The following is a 15,735-nucleotide window of genomic DNA, read 5'->3' on the forward strand; positions in this document are numbered from 1 at the left end:
TGGGGGGAAAACTTGCTGCTACGCGTTAAATTTAAATGTACAAAGGTAGCATACACGTATAAGTAACAGTTTGAAACATTAATACATTTTTAAGTGTCAAGAACAGTCGCAGGGCAATAGATTTATTACGCCTTGTTTGTTGTGAGAATTACGCAGTACTCTGTGTCCTGTTCACACAGTTTGCAACTCAAAGACTCTCCAGATTGAAATGTATGCGCTGTGTGAGTACTGGGGATCTGCTCGGGCTGTACAGCGCTCCCTCTGTCGAGTCCCTATCGCCGCGCTCTTGGCGCTGTCCCAGCCCTCTTCATCAAACCAGGGAAAACATTTTCGGGAAGAATAAAGAACTCTTACAGACCTGTACTTCAACAACGCACTCACAGTTCACTGAGAGGCCTACTTCACAGAAGCGGACTTACTATGTTGACAAGGAAATCGGCGTTGGGCGAACTCGTAGGCTGTCTCATCTTGTTTGTCGCGGTCTGTGATGCCCATCGATGTAAGTAGCTATACACTAGTAAACGTTGAAATGTCTGATGTTATCACGAGACCTCTTTGTCAGTTTCAAATTGTAACGGTTTTTTTTAAACAATTGTTCTTCTGTTCTGATTGGATTAGCCAATATGGTGTGCAACGTTAGCAGCTTGTGGAAACTGAATTTAATTTACAATGTGTTTTTGGTAGCCGGAAGTCTTCATCTGTTTTGTCAGTCGAAGTAGCTACAGTTTATTGCAAAGAAAAAAAATAAATAATATGAAATGCAGCGCGCCCTGTTATCTGTGCGCCCGCTAACGTAGCTACAGTGTTTCCGATTCAGCTGGAGAGCTGTCATATGTTTTTACATTTTCTCTGTTAACTACGTATCTCTGTCAGTATCAGCTGCAGTTCATTCAGCATTACAATGACGTTCCCCACGCTGAACGAACATCCGTTTTTCATGTTGCGCAGGCTTTAAATAGGCACCAGCACGTGGGGAGATAATTCCCAGTGCAAAAACAGGCTAATCTTGCTAATCTATATAAAGTTTGTTCTTTTATTAATGGCCAAAGTAAAGATTGAAACTGCATCACTGAACATATTAAATGATACATGTTCACGGTGGCCTACAACTTGTGGTACAACAACAGTTTTACTGTCTTGTTTTCCACAATGTCATGAATTGCAAAATAAAATGTGTGTACTAAATAAGTAATAACATACCATCCATTGAAGAAAAGGTTCTTAAATCTGTGTATGTCTCTGTAACGTCCTTCACTGCGTTATATCACCAAATCCTCATGTGTTGCCCCTCACAGTAACCAGTGACTAAGCTTCTCAGGTCTTGGTCAGAAACAATATAGTAGCACACGTGCTGCTGCAGTAGGAGACTTACTTAATTCCTGCCCAAAAATGGTCAAATATAGATGGCAAATGTCAAGCCTATTGAATGCGGCTGGTGTCACTCATTGGCCAGCATTCAGCGTAATGGACTTTGTGAATTTGCCTGTTGCAGCTGTGCTAATTCTGCGTTCTGTAGTCTTAACACAGAGTACGGCTTCACAGTTCCTGTCACGCCGCCGGCGGGCAAATTCACTCTTTGAGGAGAGTAAAAAGGGAAATCTGGAGAGAGAGTGTATCGAGGAGCTATGCAACAAAGAGGAGGCGCGGGAGATCTTCGAGAACAACCCTGAAACTGTGAGTATTGGGTGGTGGGCGGTGGGGTTGGGGGTTGGGGAGGGGGTCATGGAGCACACAACCCCCTGCGTGTCCCCTGAGTTACATATCCTTACCTCAGAATCAGATCACGTGACCGCTGTGGCTGCGTGGGCATAGAGACGGCACGTAAGATATGAAGGGGACAGCGCAGTTATCTCTCTGTGACTGAGCCCAGAGCCATGCCGGGTCATTGAACTGTTCCTCCGCTGTTTACTCATTTCATCATCCGTGTGTGCTGTACTTGGTTCTGCTCTAGTGCTTGTTTACATGGCTAGATTTGCTGTTTGGGTGGAAAGCGGGGCCTGTGCACACCATGAGGGATGAGGGTGTCATTCGTGGTGGCCAGAGAGATGGGGTTAGACATGGTAAATTCAGAGGGACGGGTTCATTCCTGAGCTGGACGCAAGGCAATAGGAGTGGTTACTTATATCGGAGGATTAGGTTATTTGTGATGTGGAATGTCAGTGTTTACAGTGAGATACCGAATATTGATAGTTTGATATTTTCTGCCAGGACGGTGAAAAATCACGCTGGAGATGCGTGTCTCCATTTTCTGTCTACTGTACGCACAGATATAAGCTGAGTGACTTCGGTTAAATTTTTTGAATGAATTAGAAGCAGTTGTGCCTCAAAAAATCAATTAACTTTCACATATTGCAGCTTCTTTTTCTATGATTTCCCTTTTGAGTGCCTTTAAGTTACTCAGCCAATTCATTTTTATTCGACATATTTTATGATATCTTGACTCATATAATAACTATCAGGCTGTGGCATAACATGCTTATAGTGTTTCTGTTAATGTTGCCACCACGTCACCACAAATTTGAAGGATCCTAAGATGAGTCTCAGGAAGACTGTGCAAGCCAAGACCCGCTGTACTTTTAAGAGAATTTGGGGAGGGCACACTCAGAACATCTGCTCACTGTGGTAAGCCTTACAAGCACTGCCTCATTAACCTCTCTCTCTCTTGCAGGAGTACTTTTATCCCAAGTACGTTGGTAAGTTCTGATTAGGGAATATCAGACCCCTGATGTCCCTACCCTATCTAATGAACCCCTCACATATTTCTTTTACAATTACTCCCTAGCACTAACCAGTACTCACAAAGGAAAAATGATTCACGGTATCCAGCGGCTTCCCGTCTTGTGCTGTCCAGTGAAGTGCTGCATGGGCCAACTCCACTTATTCTATTGATATTTATTATCAGTGATCCAATTTATAAACTAGCTAGATTGATGAACATTCAGAGTTAATTGTTGTCTGGCACATATTTACCTATCGATTCTAACATGGCAAGCCAGCTGCTAAGTTAGCAAAATAGCATGGTTGCTTTTTGTATAACACTTATACTGCATGTGACAAGATCTAATTTGGCATCCAACCAACTAGCTACTACTGTAAAGATGGGAGGGCACTACTCACAATGGCAATGTCTGACTAGTGTTCCAAGTTGGTAGGGGAAAAACCAAAAAATGTTCAGGCAATTTCTTGGTTTTTCATAATTATTATATCCATATGACGAATGGGTGAACTTGATCACTGAGTACATAAAATGCTGCACGCGCTTCAAATTACAATATGAGAAATCACCCCTCCTGTCTTTTCTGTTGACTGCAGTCTGGCCTGCTTCTAGTCATGCCGAAAAACAGTTAAATGTTCAGTGCTAAATCAGCTCTTACACAGAACATATGGGCCCTATTGGACCCATACAGTATGTACTCTGTTAGAGTCAAAATTAAGAGTGGACACTGTACCGTGTGGAATTGTATATTGAAGTTTGAATCGGCTGATAATGATTGGTGCCTCTCTATCAGCATGCTTGGGGTCACACCGTGTAGGAATCAACAACCCTCTCTCCGGGGATGGCGTGCCCTCTGACCTTCGCACTTGTGTGAAACGTGAGTGTCTGAACAGCCAGGCAAGCGAGCCTGCTGCCCTGCCCGTCTCTGTGCAGTGATGTATCTGCGTTTGCCACGCAAGTGTGCTGCCTGATTTTACATAGGATTTGAGTGGGTGCACTGTAAATTTTTTTTTTGTTTGTTTGTTTGAGTTCATGCATTGCTTTGAATGTTTATTTTCACTCATGCACAGTAATGTTTATGCTATAGCCTAGGAAGGAGTGCTGGGTGCCACGGTGGTGCAGTGAATAGCACTGTCACCAACACAGTAAGCAGGTACTGCGTTTGAATACTGACCGAGAGCCTTTCTGTGTGGCGTTTGGATGTTTTCCCCGTGTCCCTGTTGGTCTCCACTGTTTTACAGTTTCCTCCCAGTCCAATGACATGCATTAGGCTAATTGTAGACTCTAAATTTCCCGCAGATATGGGTGTGTGTGAGTGAATGGTGTGTGTGCCCTGCGATGGGCTGATGACCTGTCCAGGGTTTATTCCTGACTCTCCTCCACTGCATGTTGGGATAGACTCCAGCTTCCCCCCCCCACGGCCCTGAGCTTTTCTCCGTCCACAGCTTACTGTATGTTTGCGTTTGTAAATGTTCTCCTCAGAGATCAGTGATCAGTGTTTCCCGCTGCCGTGTCATAAGGAAGGACACGAGCGCTGCATCGACGGACACGGCTCCTTCACCTGCGTGTGCAAGCCTGGCTGGAGGGGCATACGCTGTGAGGAAGGTGGGTACCTGCAGATTCAGCACTGAGAAGTCCGTGGCTGTCGGGCCAGCGTCAACAGGAACGTAGGTGTTTGTGTCGGCGTTGTGTGGTGGATGGGTTTTTGGATCAGTCTGAATGGAGAGGGTATCAGTTATGAGAAAATTAGTCTTAAAGAAAGACCACCTCCTTATTGTTTCTCTGGTGCTTACTGAGCAGGCATTAATGGTATCTTAACTCTGTATCATATAATTAGACAATTGGTTATCTTTGAATTCCTTATGATGTGTATACATATTAAATGTGATAAGATTGATCAATCGGATGTTGACAGTGTCTGATTTTGTGATCGATTGACAAGATATCAATGAGTGCACCGACTTGGAGTTCCCTGCTGGATGTGACCAGAAGTGTTACAACTTCCCTGGGAGTTTCCGCTGTTTGTGTGAGGATGGCTACTTCTCCAGTGACAAGATCCACTGCACAGGTAAGGCCAGGCTGTACCGTGGAGCCTTCTTTTCTAACTACATTCACTGGCTTAATTGGAAGATTTGGCAATGAGCCACAGCCATCGATTCCTGTGCACTTGCAACTTTGTCATCTGTTAAATGTTAACAAAACTGAAACTGAAACTGGAGTAGAAGTAAAGAAGAGATTAAATTGGGACATCCCTGGACTGGATCCATTACCAATCAAACTGAATAATATGTTTTATTCCGCGAAAAATTGTGAAGCAGTGGTCCAAGCAGTGGTGTGGAGCAGTGATCAGAGCAGCAGTGTGGAGCAATGGTCAGAGAGCAGTATGGAACAGTGGTCAGAGCAGCAGAGTGGAGCAGTGGTCAGAGCAGCAGTATGGAACAGTTGTCAGAGAAGAAGTATGAAGCAGTGGTCAGAGCAGCAGTGTGGAGCAGTGGTCAGAGCAGCAATATGGAACAGTGGACAGAGAAGAAGTATGAAGCAGTGGTCAGAGCAGCAGTGTGGAGCAGTGGTCAGAGCAGCAGTATGGAACAGTGGTCAGAGAAGAAGTATGAAGCAGTGGTCAGAGCAGCAGTGTGGAGCAGTGGTCAGAGCAGCAGTATGGAGCAGTGGTCTGGGTAAAAGTGTGGACTGGTAAGGACAGCAGCGTGGAGCAGTGGTCAGAGCAGCAGTATGGAGCAGTGGTCAGAGCAGCAGAGTGGAGCAGTGGTCAGAGCTGCAGTATGGAGCAGTAGTCAGAGAAGAAGTATGAAGCAGTGGTCAGAGCAGCAGTGTGGAGCAGTGGTCAGAGCAGCAATATGGAACAGTGGACAGAGAAGAAGTATGAAGCAGTGGTCAGAGCAGCAGTGTGGAGCAGTGGTCAGAGCAGCAGTATGGAACAGTGGTCAGAGAAGAAGTATGAAGCAGTGGTCAGAGCAGCAGTGTGGAGCAGTGGTCAGAGCAGCAGTATGGAGCAGTGGTCTGGGTAAAAGTGTGGAGTGGTAAGGACAGCAGCGTGGTCCATATAGCAATGTGGAGCAGCTTTTCACACCCTCCCTCCTGCTGATCCAGGGCCAGTTGTTTTAATTCTGCCAAGAAAACAGAGCCAAGTATGTGTGAGTCCAACCAGCTGTTTGAGGAATGCTTGGATCCTGTTGTGAGAGCGAAACAGGACTCCAGTATACCAGTGTAACTCAGCAGCACCTCCCTGAAGAATCTCCAGTCTTCGGGGTCACGCTGTACTCTGTGGAATAGAAGCCGTCTCGTACTTTTACTGCCCGCAACAGTATAATCCTCACAGCAGAAACACAAGATCCTTAAACATTTCCTCTCTGTGTTTTCAAAAAGTCGAGCCTTAAACTCCCTTCTATAAACATTCGGGATTTGTTTACAGCTACGGGCGCATTAGTGTTAGCTGTTCATGTCAGTTCCAATTGCCTACTGTTTACTCGGTTTATCCTTCATGTGTGCATGCGTGTGTGTGAGAGAGAGTGAAAGAGAGACAGAGAGAGAGAGAGAGACGGACAGACAGACAGACAGAGAGAGAGAGAGACGGACAGACAGAGAGAGAGCGAGAGACAGAGAGACAGACAGACAGACAGACAGACAGAGAGACGGACAGACAGACAGACAGAGCGAGAGAGACAGACAGACAGACAGACAGACAGAGAGAGAGACAGAGAGAGAGAGAGAGAGACAGACAGACAGAGCGAGAGAGTTCCTGATGCCGTTTCTGTCCTGCAGACATTAACGAGTGTCGGCTGTACCCCAAGATCTGTGAGCCGGCCACCTGCCTCAACACCCCGGGCATGTACGAGTGCAAGTGCCCCCCGGGCTTCAAGTACAACTTCACCTCCCACGCCTGCCAGGGTGAGCATGCCAGACCCCCAGGCACCGCTGCAGTACTCTAACCCGCCTCCGGAGGGCCCTGTAGTACACCTCATCCCCACCAACGGGGATCCAATCAGTTAAAGATAAGTTTCACTTTCTGAGGGTTTTTTAAATGTTATTTTGGTTTTAGTCTATGCCACCGATTGGCCCAGTTTTTGTTTATGATGAAGGATATTTTAGAGATCTACATAAGTTTCTTCCGAGCAGCAGGCTGTATGCCATTAATGGTACAGGGCCATCTGGGGGTTTGTGGTTTAAAGTAAGAAAATGCACTTAGAGTAACTCCAAGGTAGCTTGAACGGGGACTTTTAAGCTGAGGTTGCACGTATGGAAACATTTTATAGCAACAGTTAAAAATTCTAAACAAACAAATCAATTTTTAATCATGCTAGCACAGGGGTGTCAAGCTGAATTCCAAAAAGGCTGCAGTGTCTGTAGGTTTTTATGGTTTCCTTTCAATCAGCTGCCAATTAAGGCCTTGAGAACAATGAGTATGGATTCCTTAGCCAATGAATGACTTGAATTAAACACTTGTTGAGAACACCCCAAAAACCAGCGGACACTGCAGCCCTCCAGGCCTGGAGTTTTGACACCTGTAATTCTTTCCCTGAGCACAGTGACCTCTGTTGCATAAGTCACAGGAAAGAGATCCAACCTAAAATATGATTAAATGTTAAATATAATTATGAGGAATAATCGGGTAATACACACATGCACAACCTCTAGAGGTATGACATCGCTTTGTAAGCTCCTGTGGAGTTATAATTTCCTTTATTAATGAACCATATAATCGGCTAAATTACTGTTAATACATGTAATGTACGAGGGGTTTGTGTGCATGAGAGAGAGAGAGACTTTTGAGGTCCCTTTATCTGAGTCTCTATGACCTGAGAAGATTGTAAATGCTAAAAGCAGACATAAAAACACCCCCAACGAGAGAGCGAGAGAGAGAGAGAGAGAGAGAAGGAGATTGAGTAACCCTTGCCTTTGCAGATGTGGATGAATGCAAACAGGGCACTTGTGAAGGTCAGTGCATCAACACCATGGGCAGCTTCTCCTGTCACTGCGATGGGAGGCAGGGCCTGAAGCTGGTGGAGGACGGACGATTCTGTGAGGTGGGCAACCCGTAAGAAAGTATACCGGAATACCGGAATCGGAATCGAAAAACGCTCTGGGTTCTAGAAGACGTGTGGAGTTAAAGGAACAATCGCTGTCTCTGACAGGAAATACCGGTGTGTGTTCACCTGCATGACATCAGGGACGCGGAGATGCTGTACCTGGGCGAGCAGTTCACAGGCTTACCTGTGATCTACCTGCGCTTCCGCCTGCCAGAGAACACCAAGTAGGTGTCCAGAGAGCAACGGAGCAGTCAGAACGCTCACTGACTCCAAATACACAGGCCAATCACCATCCTGTATGTAAAACATATGAGCCAGTTAGTTATCAGTTATCTGAATCAACCAAAGATTAGGGTCCTTTAATGAATGCATCAGCTAGAGATTATCTGTGTTTCATATGTGTAACAACCAGAGGTCTGTGTTCTTTAACATGCAAGCCAACCAGTGAGAATTTAAATATGTGTCTTTGATTTCACAGCAGTCCCCCTTGTCTCTGTAACTGATGTGGCATGATTATCGATCTCCGGGCGGAAGTCAGAACGCATTCTCCTTTCTGCTGATACAGGTTCGCAGCTGAATTTGACTTCCGAACGTTCGACCCGGAGGGGGTGATCCTTTACGCTGAGTCATCCCCAGAGTCCTGGTTCATGCTGGGCCTACGGGCCGGCCACATTGAGATCCAGTTCAAGAACCAGCACTCCGTCAAGGTCACCAGCGGGGGAAAGGTCATCAACGATGGGGAGTGGCATGTGGTGAGTACACTGAATCTCTGAATCAAGCATGTGTGTGTGTGTGTGTGTGTGTGCGTGCGCGAGTGTATGTGTGGGTGTGTGTGTCTGCACTGTGCTGTGCTGTGCTGTGCTGTGTGTGGGACTGACAGATGTGGGCATTGAGTTTTCCAGCCTGCATATGAGTGTACTGTGCTACACTGTTAAGTGTGAGTGTAGCATCTGCTTCCTATGCCCATATGATTTTATATAGCTGAGCTGTATTTGAGATGGGTTGTGTCCTGCTTTGTGACTGTGTTGGGTGCTGTGTTATATTGTGTGTGACCGTTTATCTGCTTGTTGAATGCATGTGATTGTATAATTGTTGCTGAGTGACTGCTGTGCTGTGCTGTGCAGATCTCAGTGGATGAACTGGAAAGCAGCATTAGTGTGAAGATAAGTAAGGAAGCTGTCATGAGCATAAACAGCCCGGACAGCCTCTTCACCTCCGTCAATGGGAAACTGGAGACCAAGGTGTTCATCGCTGGGCTGCCCAACCGCACGGACAGCGTCATCAAGCCGGTAATTGGCAAACCCAACTCACGCTAACAGCACCGTCAAACAGAAACACGTAGCCGCGCGTATGGGGTCGACTGCGGTGTGCTTAGCTGGAGTGTAAACCTCAGGTGTAAACCGTTAGACCACAGAACTGCATTACAACAGGAACAGCTAATCCTTATTTCACACGTTTTGATAGCTGTTCCGCTTGTCATGCAGTTCTGTGGTCTAGGGGTTTAAACCAGCGAAGCCCGCTGCAAATGACCCAATGCGACATTAAACTGGCATTATGCAGAGCAGGATGAAACGGGCCATTGTTAAACCAACTGCAACTAAACCGTAAAATTTACAGCATCGCCAAATAGGAAACCACACCACTGGTCTGCTTTATCTCACACTGTCAGCCAATGGGAGCAGAAGGCTGTAACTTAGCAACCCTCAGCAAATTCTCTGTCAACTGCCAAAGTGACAGTGTCATTAAACCTGTGCACACACATGGCCACAGATTAACCACAGTCCCCGTTTGGGCGTGTGTGTGACCGTGTGTACAGATCAACCCCAGGCTGGACGGCTGCATCCGAGGGTGGAACCTGATGAACCAGGGGGCGTCGGGGGTCAAAGAGGTCATCCAGGAGAAGAAGAGCAAGCACTGCTTCGTCCAGGTGGAGCCCGGGTCCTACTTCCCCGGAGAAGGCCTTGCCCGTTTCCATGTGAATTACAGTGAGTACAGGAGAGGGCGGAAGACCCAGCTCTTTCTTGTTGTGTGCACTGCATTGCGATTCACATGCACTTTCATAGACCGAGAACGAGATACGATCTGAAAACCAGAAACTGTGTGAGTTGTTTATCAGCCAAGAAAACCACAAATCATGAACCTGCCCCCTGAGAGTCATAGAGCTGCTGTGGTTTACTTACTGCTCCCTGGGCAAGTGGCTTCTATTCGTCTGTGGTACAGAGCAGGCTGTGTTTGTCCCAGTCACTGTCCAATGTGATTTAATATCTGACACCAGGAGCCTGGAATAAAAATATCATTATTATTATGGTTTCAATGGATGCAATTTCTTTGGCTTTTATAGATGAAGGATTAGAGCTCATTGTATGAATTGGCAGGCTGGCAGGCAGCCAATTGTTGTAGTCAGTTATATAGATTGGAATTGTGTGGTTATTTATTGGTTGTGATTTATTGTCTTGTAATCTTGCACATTGTGTTGTGTCAGGCCTGAGTCCATTTTGTTTTCTTGCTGAACTAGCTGAAATCTTGGACCAGGTCTGTCTTGTGCATGAGGCTGATTCAACTTTGGCACAACTGGGTTAAATAAAAGTAAAATACAGTATATAAATAAAATTCTATTAGTCCTATCTTCACATATTTGCGGAATTCTTCCAAAGAACCTAATCCAGGCCAGACTGCCTCTGCAGTATAAACATCAGGGCTTGGCAGACAGCGGACCAAAAGAACGGCCAGTCGACTCCGTGTATTCGACGGAATGTCTGGCAAATGCATTAAGCGCTATGGTGGGTGGGTGGGTGCCTGAGTGGATTGAGTAGCAGTTTGTTCTGAGTCCGTCCGACCTACCGATTTCACGGTTATCTCTGTGGACAGATCGCAGAATCCTTCCCAGCCTCTGTTGTCTGGAAAGGATTACGGATGATGTCACTTTTTCATGGGCTCCAGCAGGGAACTGACATTACTGACCACCCGGGTAAACAGGCCTTGAGCTACTGTTAGACTCAGCCAGTCAGGAGAAAGGACAGAATTTATGTACATTTTTACAAAGACGGATTAATAGGAAATAATACATTTTTTTAGAGAATCTTTGCAGGATTATTACTAGGACATATCAAATGATACAGGAACACAGGCAAGCATAAACCAGTGTACTGCAGGACCCAGAGACTTAATAGAGTAATAACTGTTCAGTTACTTGCTATGCAGAGAAAAAAAGTAAGGCTATACTGTAAGCTACAGAAGCATGTTATATCAGACAACTACACTGCAAAAAAAGTATGTCTTAACAAACATTTTAGTCTTGGGAATGAGACTAAAAATCTTTCTTAGCCCATTGGCAAATCTTGACACAAGTCAAACTGTCTCACCTCAGTGGCAATAATGTTGTCTCATTTAGCAAAAAGTAACAGAAATAATACTTTAAGTCTAAATATGACTAAAATACTTGTTCAGTCTGGCTTATTTTTTTGTTTTTGGGGTGTATAGAGGGGAGAATGCAAGAACAGAGGGTCCAGGGTAATGTTTAATCCTGACTCTCTATATGCAAATAGACAGTGTGAAGATTTTTGAGATACGACTTCCACACTCCAGCACAATAGTAGGCTGTAACACAGTTTATAAGCTTCCATTAAACCATTTATAATGCAGTGAAGGATCACATCATCTTTCTTAATTTAGTATCTGCCAGTGCATTTCTGGTAAGTTGGTTATCTTTGTTTTTGTACTGACCTTTTATGCTTGTCTAGGTGTAGCGGAGTCTTGGAAAGTAGACTTGGAGCTGAACATCCGTCCATCCAGCAGCACAGGAGTCCTGTTCGCCATCGTCAGCAACGACACCGTCCCACTGTCCGTCTCCGTGTTGACTCGAGGACAGGAAGACGCAGTAAATACTCACATATTTACTGAACGGTTACTCCATACAACACCCAACCCCCCGCCCCTCCCCCACCCCATACATAACCTACATTCAGCCTGAACTCACCTACTCTGTATTCAACACCTCCCCCCACACCCTGCCCCCCCATCATTATCCAGCACCAGCACCTACATTGTCCTGAGTTCTCTTTTACATTCACACCCCCACCCCCCCCCCACCCCCCACCCACACACACATTTTTCCTGCCCATAAACTGACCCCCCCACGTGTCCCTCTCCGTTTTCCGCAGGACCTGCTGGTCTTCATGGGGGAGGTTCTCATGGCCACTCTGCAGTCTGTGATGCTCTGCTACCCCGAGCGCCTGTTCCTGGGGCTCAGCGTGTCCCCAGCCGGCCTCCGACTCGGGGCTAACTCCTCCACCGTTTCCTACGCCGACGCGGACGTCCTGCAGTCCGGGCTGGCCGCCCTCAACGCCACCATGCAGGGGCCCGTGGAGACCTACGTCGGGGGCGTCCCAGGTGAACCGCGCGGCGGACACACACACTTCCTCGCATTCCATTTACTCATCCTCTCCCATTCATTCATTCATTCATCCATTCACTCGCGTCCTCCCACCGTCTCCATTGTTTTCTCATAGCCACCTTTTTAAAAAATAAAAAAAACGTTTTGTCTTACTAAAACTGTTTATGTAACTTTTAGTAAACTGGGTAACAGGAGCACTCATTTTGTCTGTCAGCTGCATATTTCCATGTATAAAAAAAATATTCCTATACTCTTATAATCTGTAATAATCTTCTTAAATCAACCATTAACCACTGGCAGCATTGCATTTCAGACCCATTTGAAAGGCCGTATTGTCTATACTCAAGACAACCGTGCTGCTTCACAGCTGTAGATAAATTGTTCTGATCTTCACCAAATTCCTCGTTGTTTTTGCTTAGGAAGGCTGGGCCCATTTGGCAATTTATCTTGCATTACACTCATTGTAGTAAATTTGGTTGTCCTTTTATCTTGTTAATAAGACTCTACATATTCTACATATTTCTGTGACCTGCTACTTTTGATTTTTTAGGCAAATGTTTTGATTTGGTTACAGTCTTCTTTGCATCACTTTTGGCTTACCAAATCTTATTTTTCTGCATTAATACTTAGACATGCCCCTTTATTTAATTTTACAAATATTAATTTTTTTATGAATGGAAAGTATGAATAATATCTGTTTAATTTTGGCCTTTTGCCACAGTGACAAGAAGAAGCCTGATAATGAACAATTGAGCATTCTGGTTTCATACCTATTCAGTGGACCAGTCTGTAACTTTGAGTTTTGTAACTGAGGTTTTGCTGTACTTTTGGTACTGTAGTAGTTCTCCGTGTATTTGCAGTGCTGTGATATTGATCCTTACTTCCTGTTTGCCCGCAGAGCTTCCTATGACAGCCACACCAGTGACTGCCTTCTACCACGGCTGCATGGAGATCACCGTCAACAGCAAGCGGCTGGACTTCGATGAAGCCTTAAGCAAACACAACAGCATCAAATCCCACTCCTGCCCCCCAGTGTCACAGACAGGAGATGCCCCTTTCCCTCTCAACTGATGAGCAGGAAATGATGTCATACCGAAAGGGCTGTGGCATGTGACCTCAGCTATGTTCCCAAATTCAGCAAGTACAGTGGTCTGTTATTTCATCATATTAGGTCCGCAGCACGTTTCATGCCCTTGTTCCTTTTCCACAATATGCTCATTACTCTACAAAAGCTGTAAAATCCTGGAGGCGAAAGATTTTAGTGATGCCTAACATTGTTTCAGTTGTTAATAATTACATAAATGATAAAACTAATTAGGGTACTTGTAAGGCCAAGGTATGATGTCAGGATTTAGCAATTTTCTGTATCCTCGCCAGGATACAATTAAACTTTTTTTTTTTTTTACACCGTTTTGATAACGATGCATATTCTTAGACTTTGGCCAGTGGTACACCTACCCAACCACTCCAGACGGAGATGTTTGTCAGGACCTGATTTGTCAAGTAAATAAAATTGCAGTAAGAAAATGATAGATCGTGGAACCTGTCTGCCAAGAATGTACATGTAGAATCCTGATAATTCCACAGTAAGTCAATCAGATATGTGTAATGGGTGCGGAAGGGGGGGGGGGGGTATGCTGGTATGCTATCTGTGTCTACTATTTAAAAATGAAAAGGAAAATCATTTTTATATTCATCCAGAATGTTTTGGCTACATCCTAGTCAGCTAGAAAAGTTTTACTTATAAATCAAATGTAGCAGGGGTTTCACCTGAATGCCTGGACTTTTCACCACAAAAAATGTTCTTGGACTGAGGATAACTTTACATGGCTCCCAAACCAAGGGTCTACTGCAAGCATTTTTTGTTTTGAATATTCATACCCAGTGTGGGGTCTGTCCATAGATTGGACCGGCAGTGCTAATGGAGGTAAACAGGCTGTAGCATTTCACTTGCATATCAGCAATGAGACACCAGCTAGCCAATATATTACCTACAAAACAAATAACATTGTTTACTGCTGTCGATTTTACAAGCAATAAAAATCACGTAATGTTGTGCAGGTTGTTTTTTGACCCCAGCGAGTAGGTGTTCCATAGCTGCAACTTCCTACTCTTGTAGCTAGAGGAACACTGGTAATAATTAACAGAACAGTGCCAAAGGTGATTGGTTGATATGTTTTGACTTTACTTCCGGGGTCCCTGAGGGCATCCTCCAATCATCGCTGGCATTGTGATGTCTGTTGTTGGCAACATATTACTCAGTTGGTGGAGCTCCTCTGGTTTATGTACAAAATGTGACAACAATAATTTCTTATCCCTGTTGCAATAAACTTGAAAGGAAAGACAAGGCTGGGACAAAAGGTAGCCATTCAGAGTAAAGATATAACAAAGCATATTGACAAATGACGGGACAGAAATTGGAGCAAGCTGGTTTATTATAATCCAAGGATTGTGTCTATAACGATAAATTAAAAACATTTTTAAAATATATATTTTTTAAAGCAGACTTAAAATTGCTTATTTTTGGCTTGAAAGCCTTTTTCTGAAATTTTAAAATAAAACTTCACCGAATATCTTACTTGTTTTCCTCTATGCATTGAAGGTCTGTATTGCAGCCACACTTTTTCTGTGTAAATGAAAACAAGCTCATTTTAGTAAATCTTGTTCATGTGTAGTGATTGGGTTCGTATTACATGTTTGTTTAATTTAAATAAAATGATTTCAAACAAACATGTTTTTGTTCAGTGCCTCATTTGTGAGACTAATGCTTACTTATTCACAGTTGACTGTGAACTTAACGAGACATGCGACCACCAATGATGTGCAGTCGCACAAACTTACACACTGATGAATGTGTTCAAACACTGATTTACCCCTGTTTTATGGTGCAATTTTAGCACTGTAATTGTACCACCAATTAGGTAACAGTACAGTTTGGGATGATTACAAATTGTTTGGGACAATTATACATTTAATGACATTGTAATGAAACAGTTCACATGAATAAACTTGACAACATTGGCACACACAAAATAAATGAGACTTGGTAGCTGTAAGTGACAAGGTACCAATTCTATGAATAACACTGGTAGACAGCTAAAAATTACATTAGATTGAAGGAGAAGTGATAAGATATCCTGCCTTGTTTGGTATCATAATACAGTTTCAAACATACCACCATTATCTTTGAAATGCCCATTAGCTTAAAAAAAAAAAGGATAAAGGACAGACTTCTAAATATCAAAGTCTTACTATCAATGTCCCACAAAAGTTCAGCAATGCAATATCATTATTTGATTTCAAAAGCAATATGCAGTCTATGAATCAACGGTCTAGATTTTATCGAATAATAGCTTGAATACGAATCTGACAAATTTCCTTTCATGTTTCCAGAGCAGTCTAACTGTGGAAAACGTATGCCCACATCAAAATGCAGTTGATGTGCTTTGGTACAGTATATCATTATGAATATATTTTGTCTTCATGTCAGTATGACAAATTAGGTCGATAACCTTTTCTGATCTCAACAAGTTCAAATGGCAATCTGTCCCTACGTCATTCTAAGCAGTTTTACGAGACCT

The 15,735-nt window shown here is 44.2% G+C and overlaps 1 protein-coding gene and 1 long non-coding RNA gene across 2 annotated transcripts; one reads left to right on the forward strand and one right to left on the reverse strand.

The window, feature by feature from the left end:
• Positions 1 to 34: 34 nt before the first annotated feature.
• Positions 35 to 14,884, forward strand: pros1 (protein S). The gene is made up of 15 exons (XM_035394046.1): positions 35 to 499; positions 1,517 to 1,674; positions 2,669 to 2,693; positions 3,510 to 3,593; positions 4,199 to 4,321; positions 4,659 to 4,784; positions 6,497 to 6,622; positions 7,637 to 7,758; positions 7,867 to 7,985; positions 8,327 to 8,513; positions 8,886 to 9,050; positions 9,578 to 9,746; positions 11,502 to 11,638; positions 11,922 to 12,150; positions 13,053 to 14,884. Exons 1-15 carry the CDS (start codon positions 421 to 423, stop codon positions 13,223 to 13,225), a joined length of 2,022 nt encoding a protein of 673 aa, XP_035249937.1. The 5' UTR covers positions 35 to 420; the 3' UTR covers positions 13,226 to 14,884.
• LOC118214245 lies at positions 9,743 to 11,610 on the reverse strand. Its single transcript, XR_004762602.1, has 4 exons — positions 11,485 to 11,610; positions 10,603 to 10,658; positions 9,942 to 10,040; positions 9,743 to 9,843 (listed from the first exon to the last, which is right to left on the reverse strand). It is a non-coding gene; the product is annotated as an uncharacterized LOC118214245 (long non-coding RNA).
• Positions 14,885 to 15,735: the final 851 nt, after the last annotated feature.

Source organism: Anguilla anguilla, chromosome 15 (assembly GCF_013347855.1).
Source record: "Anguilla anguilla isolate fAngAng1 chromosome 15, fAngAng1.pri, whole genome shotgun sequence".
Taxonomy (NCBI): Eukaryota; Metazoa; Chordata; class Actinopteri; order Anguilliformes; family Anguillidae; genus Anguilla; species Anguilla anguilla.

Excerpts from the sequence above, each read along its gene's own strand:
- pros1 (XM_035394046.1), top strand. The coding sequence starts at position 421 with ATGTTGACAAGGAAATCGGCGTTGGGCGAACTCGTAGGCTGTCTCATC. Across the intron at positions 7,986-8,326 it reads CGCCTGCCAGAGAACACCAA|GTTCGCAGCTGAATTTGACT; the intron begins GTAGGTGTCCAG and ends CTGCTGATACAG. Across the intron at positions 12,151-13,052 it reads CTACGTCGGGGGCGTCCCAG|AGCTTCCTATGACAGCCACA; the intron begins GTGAACCGCGCG and ends GTTTGCCCGCAG.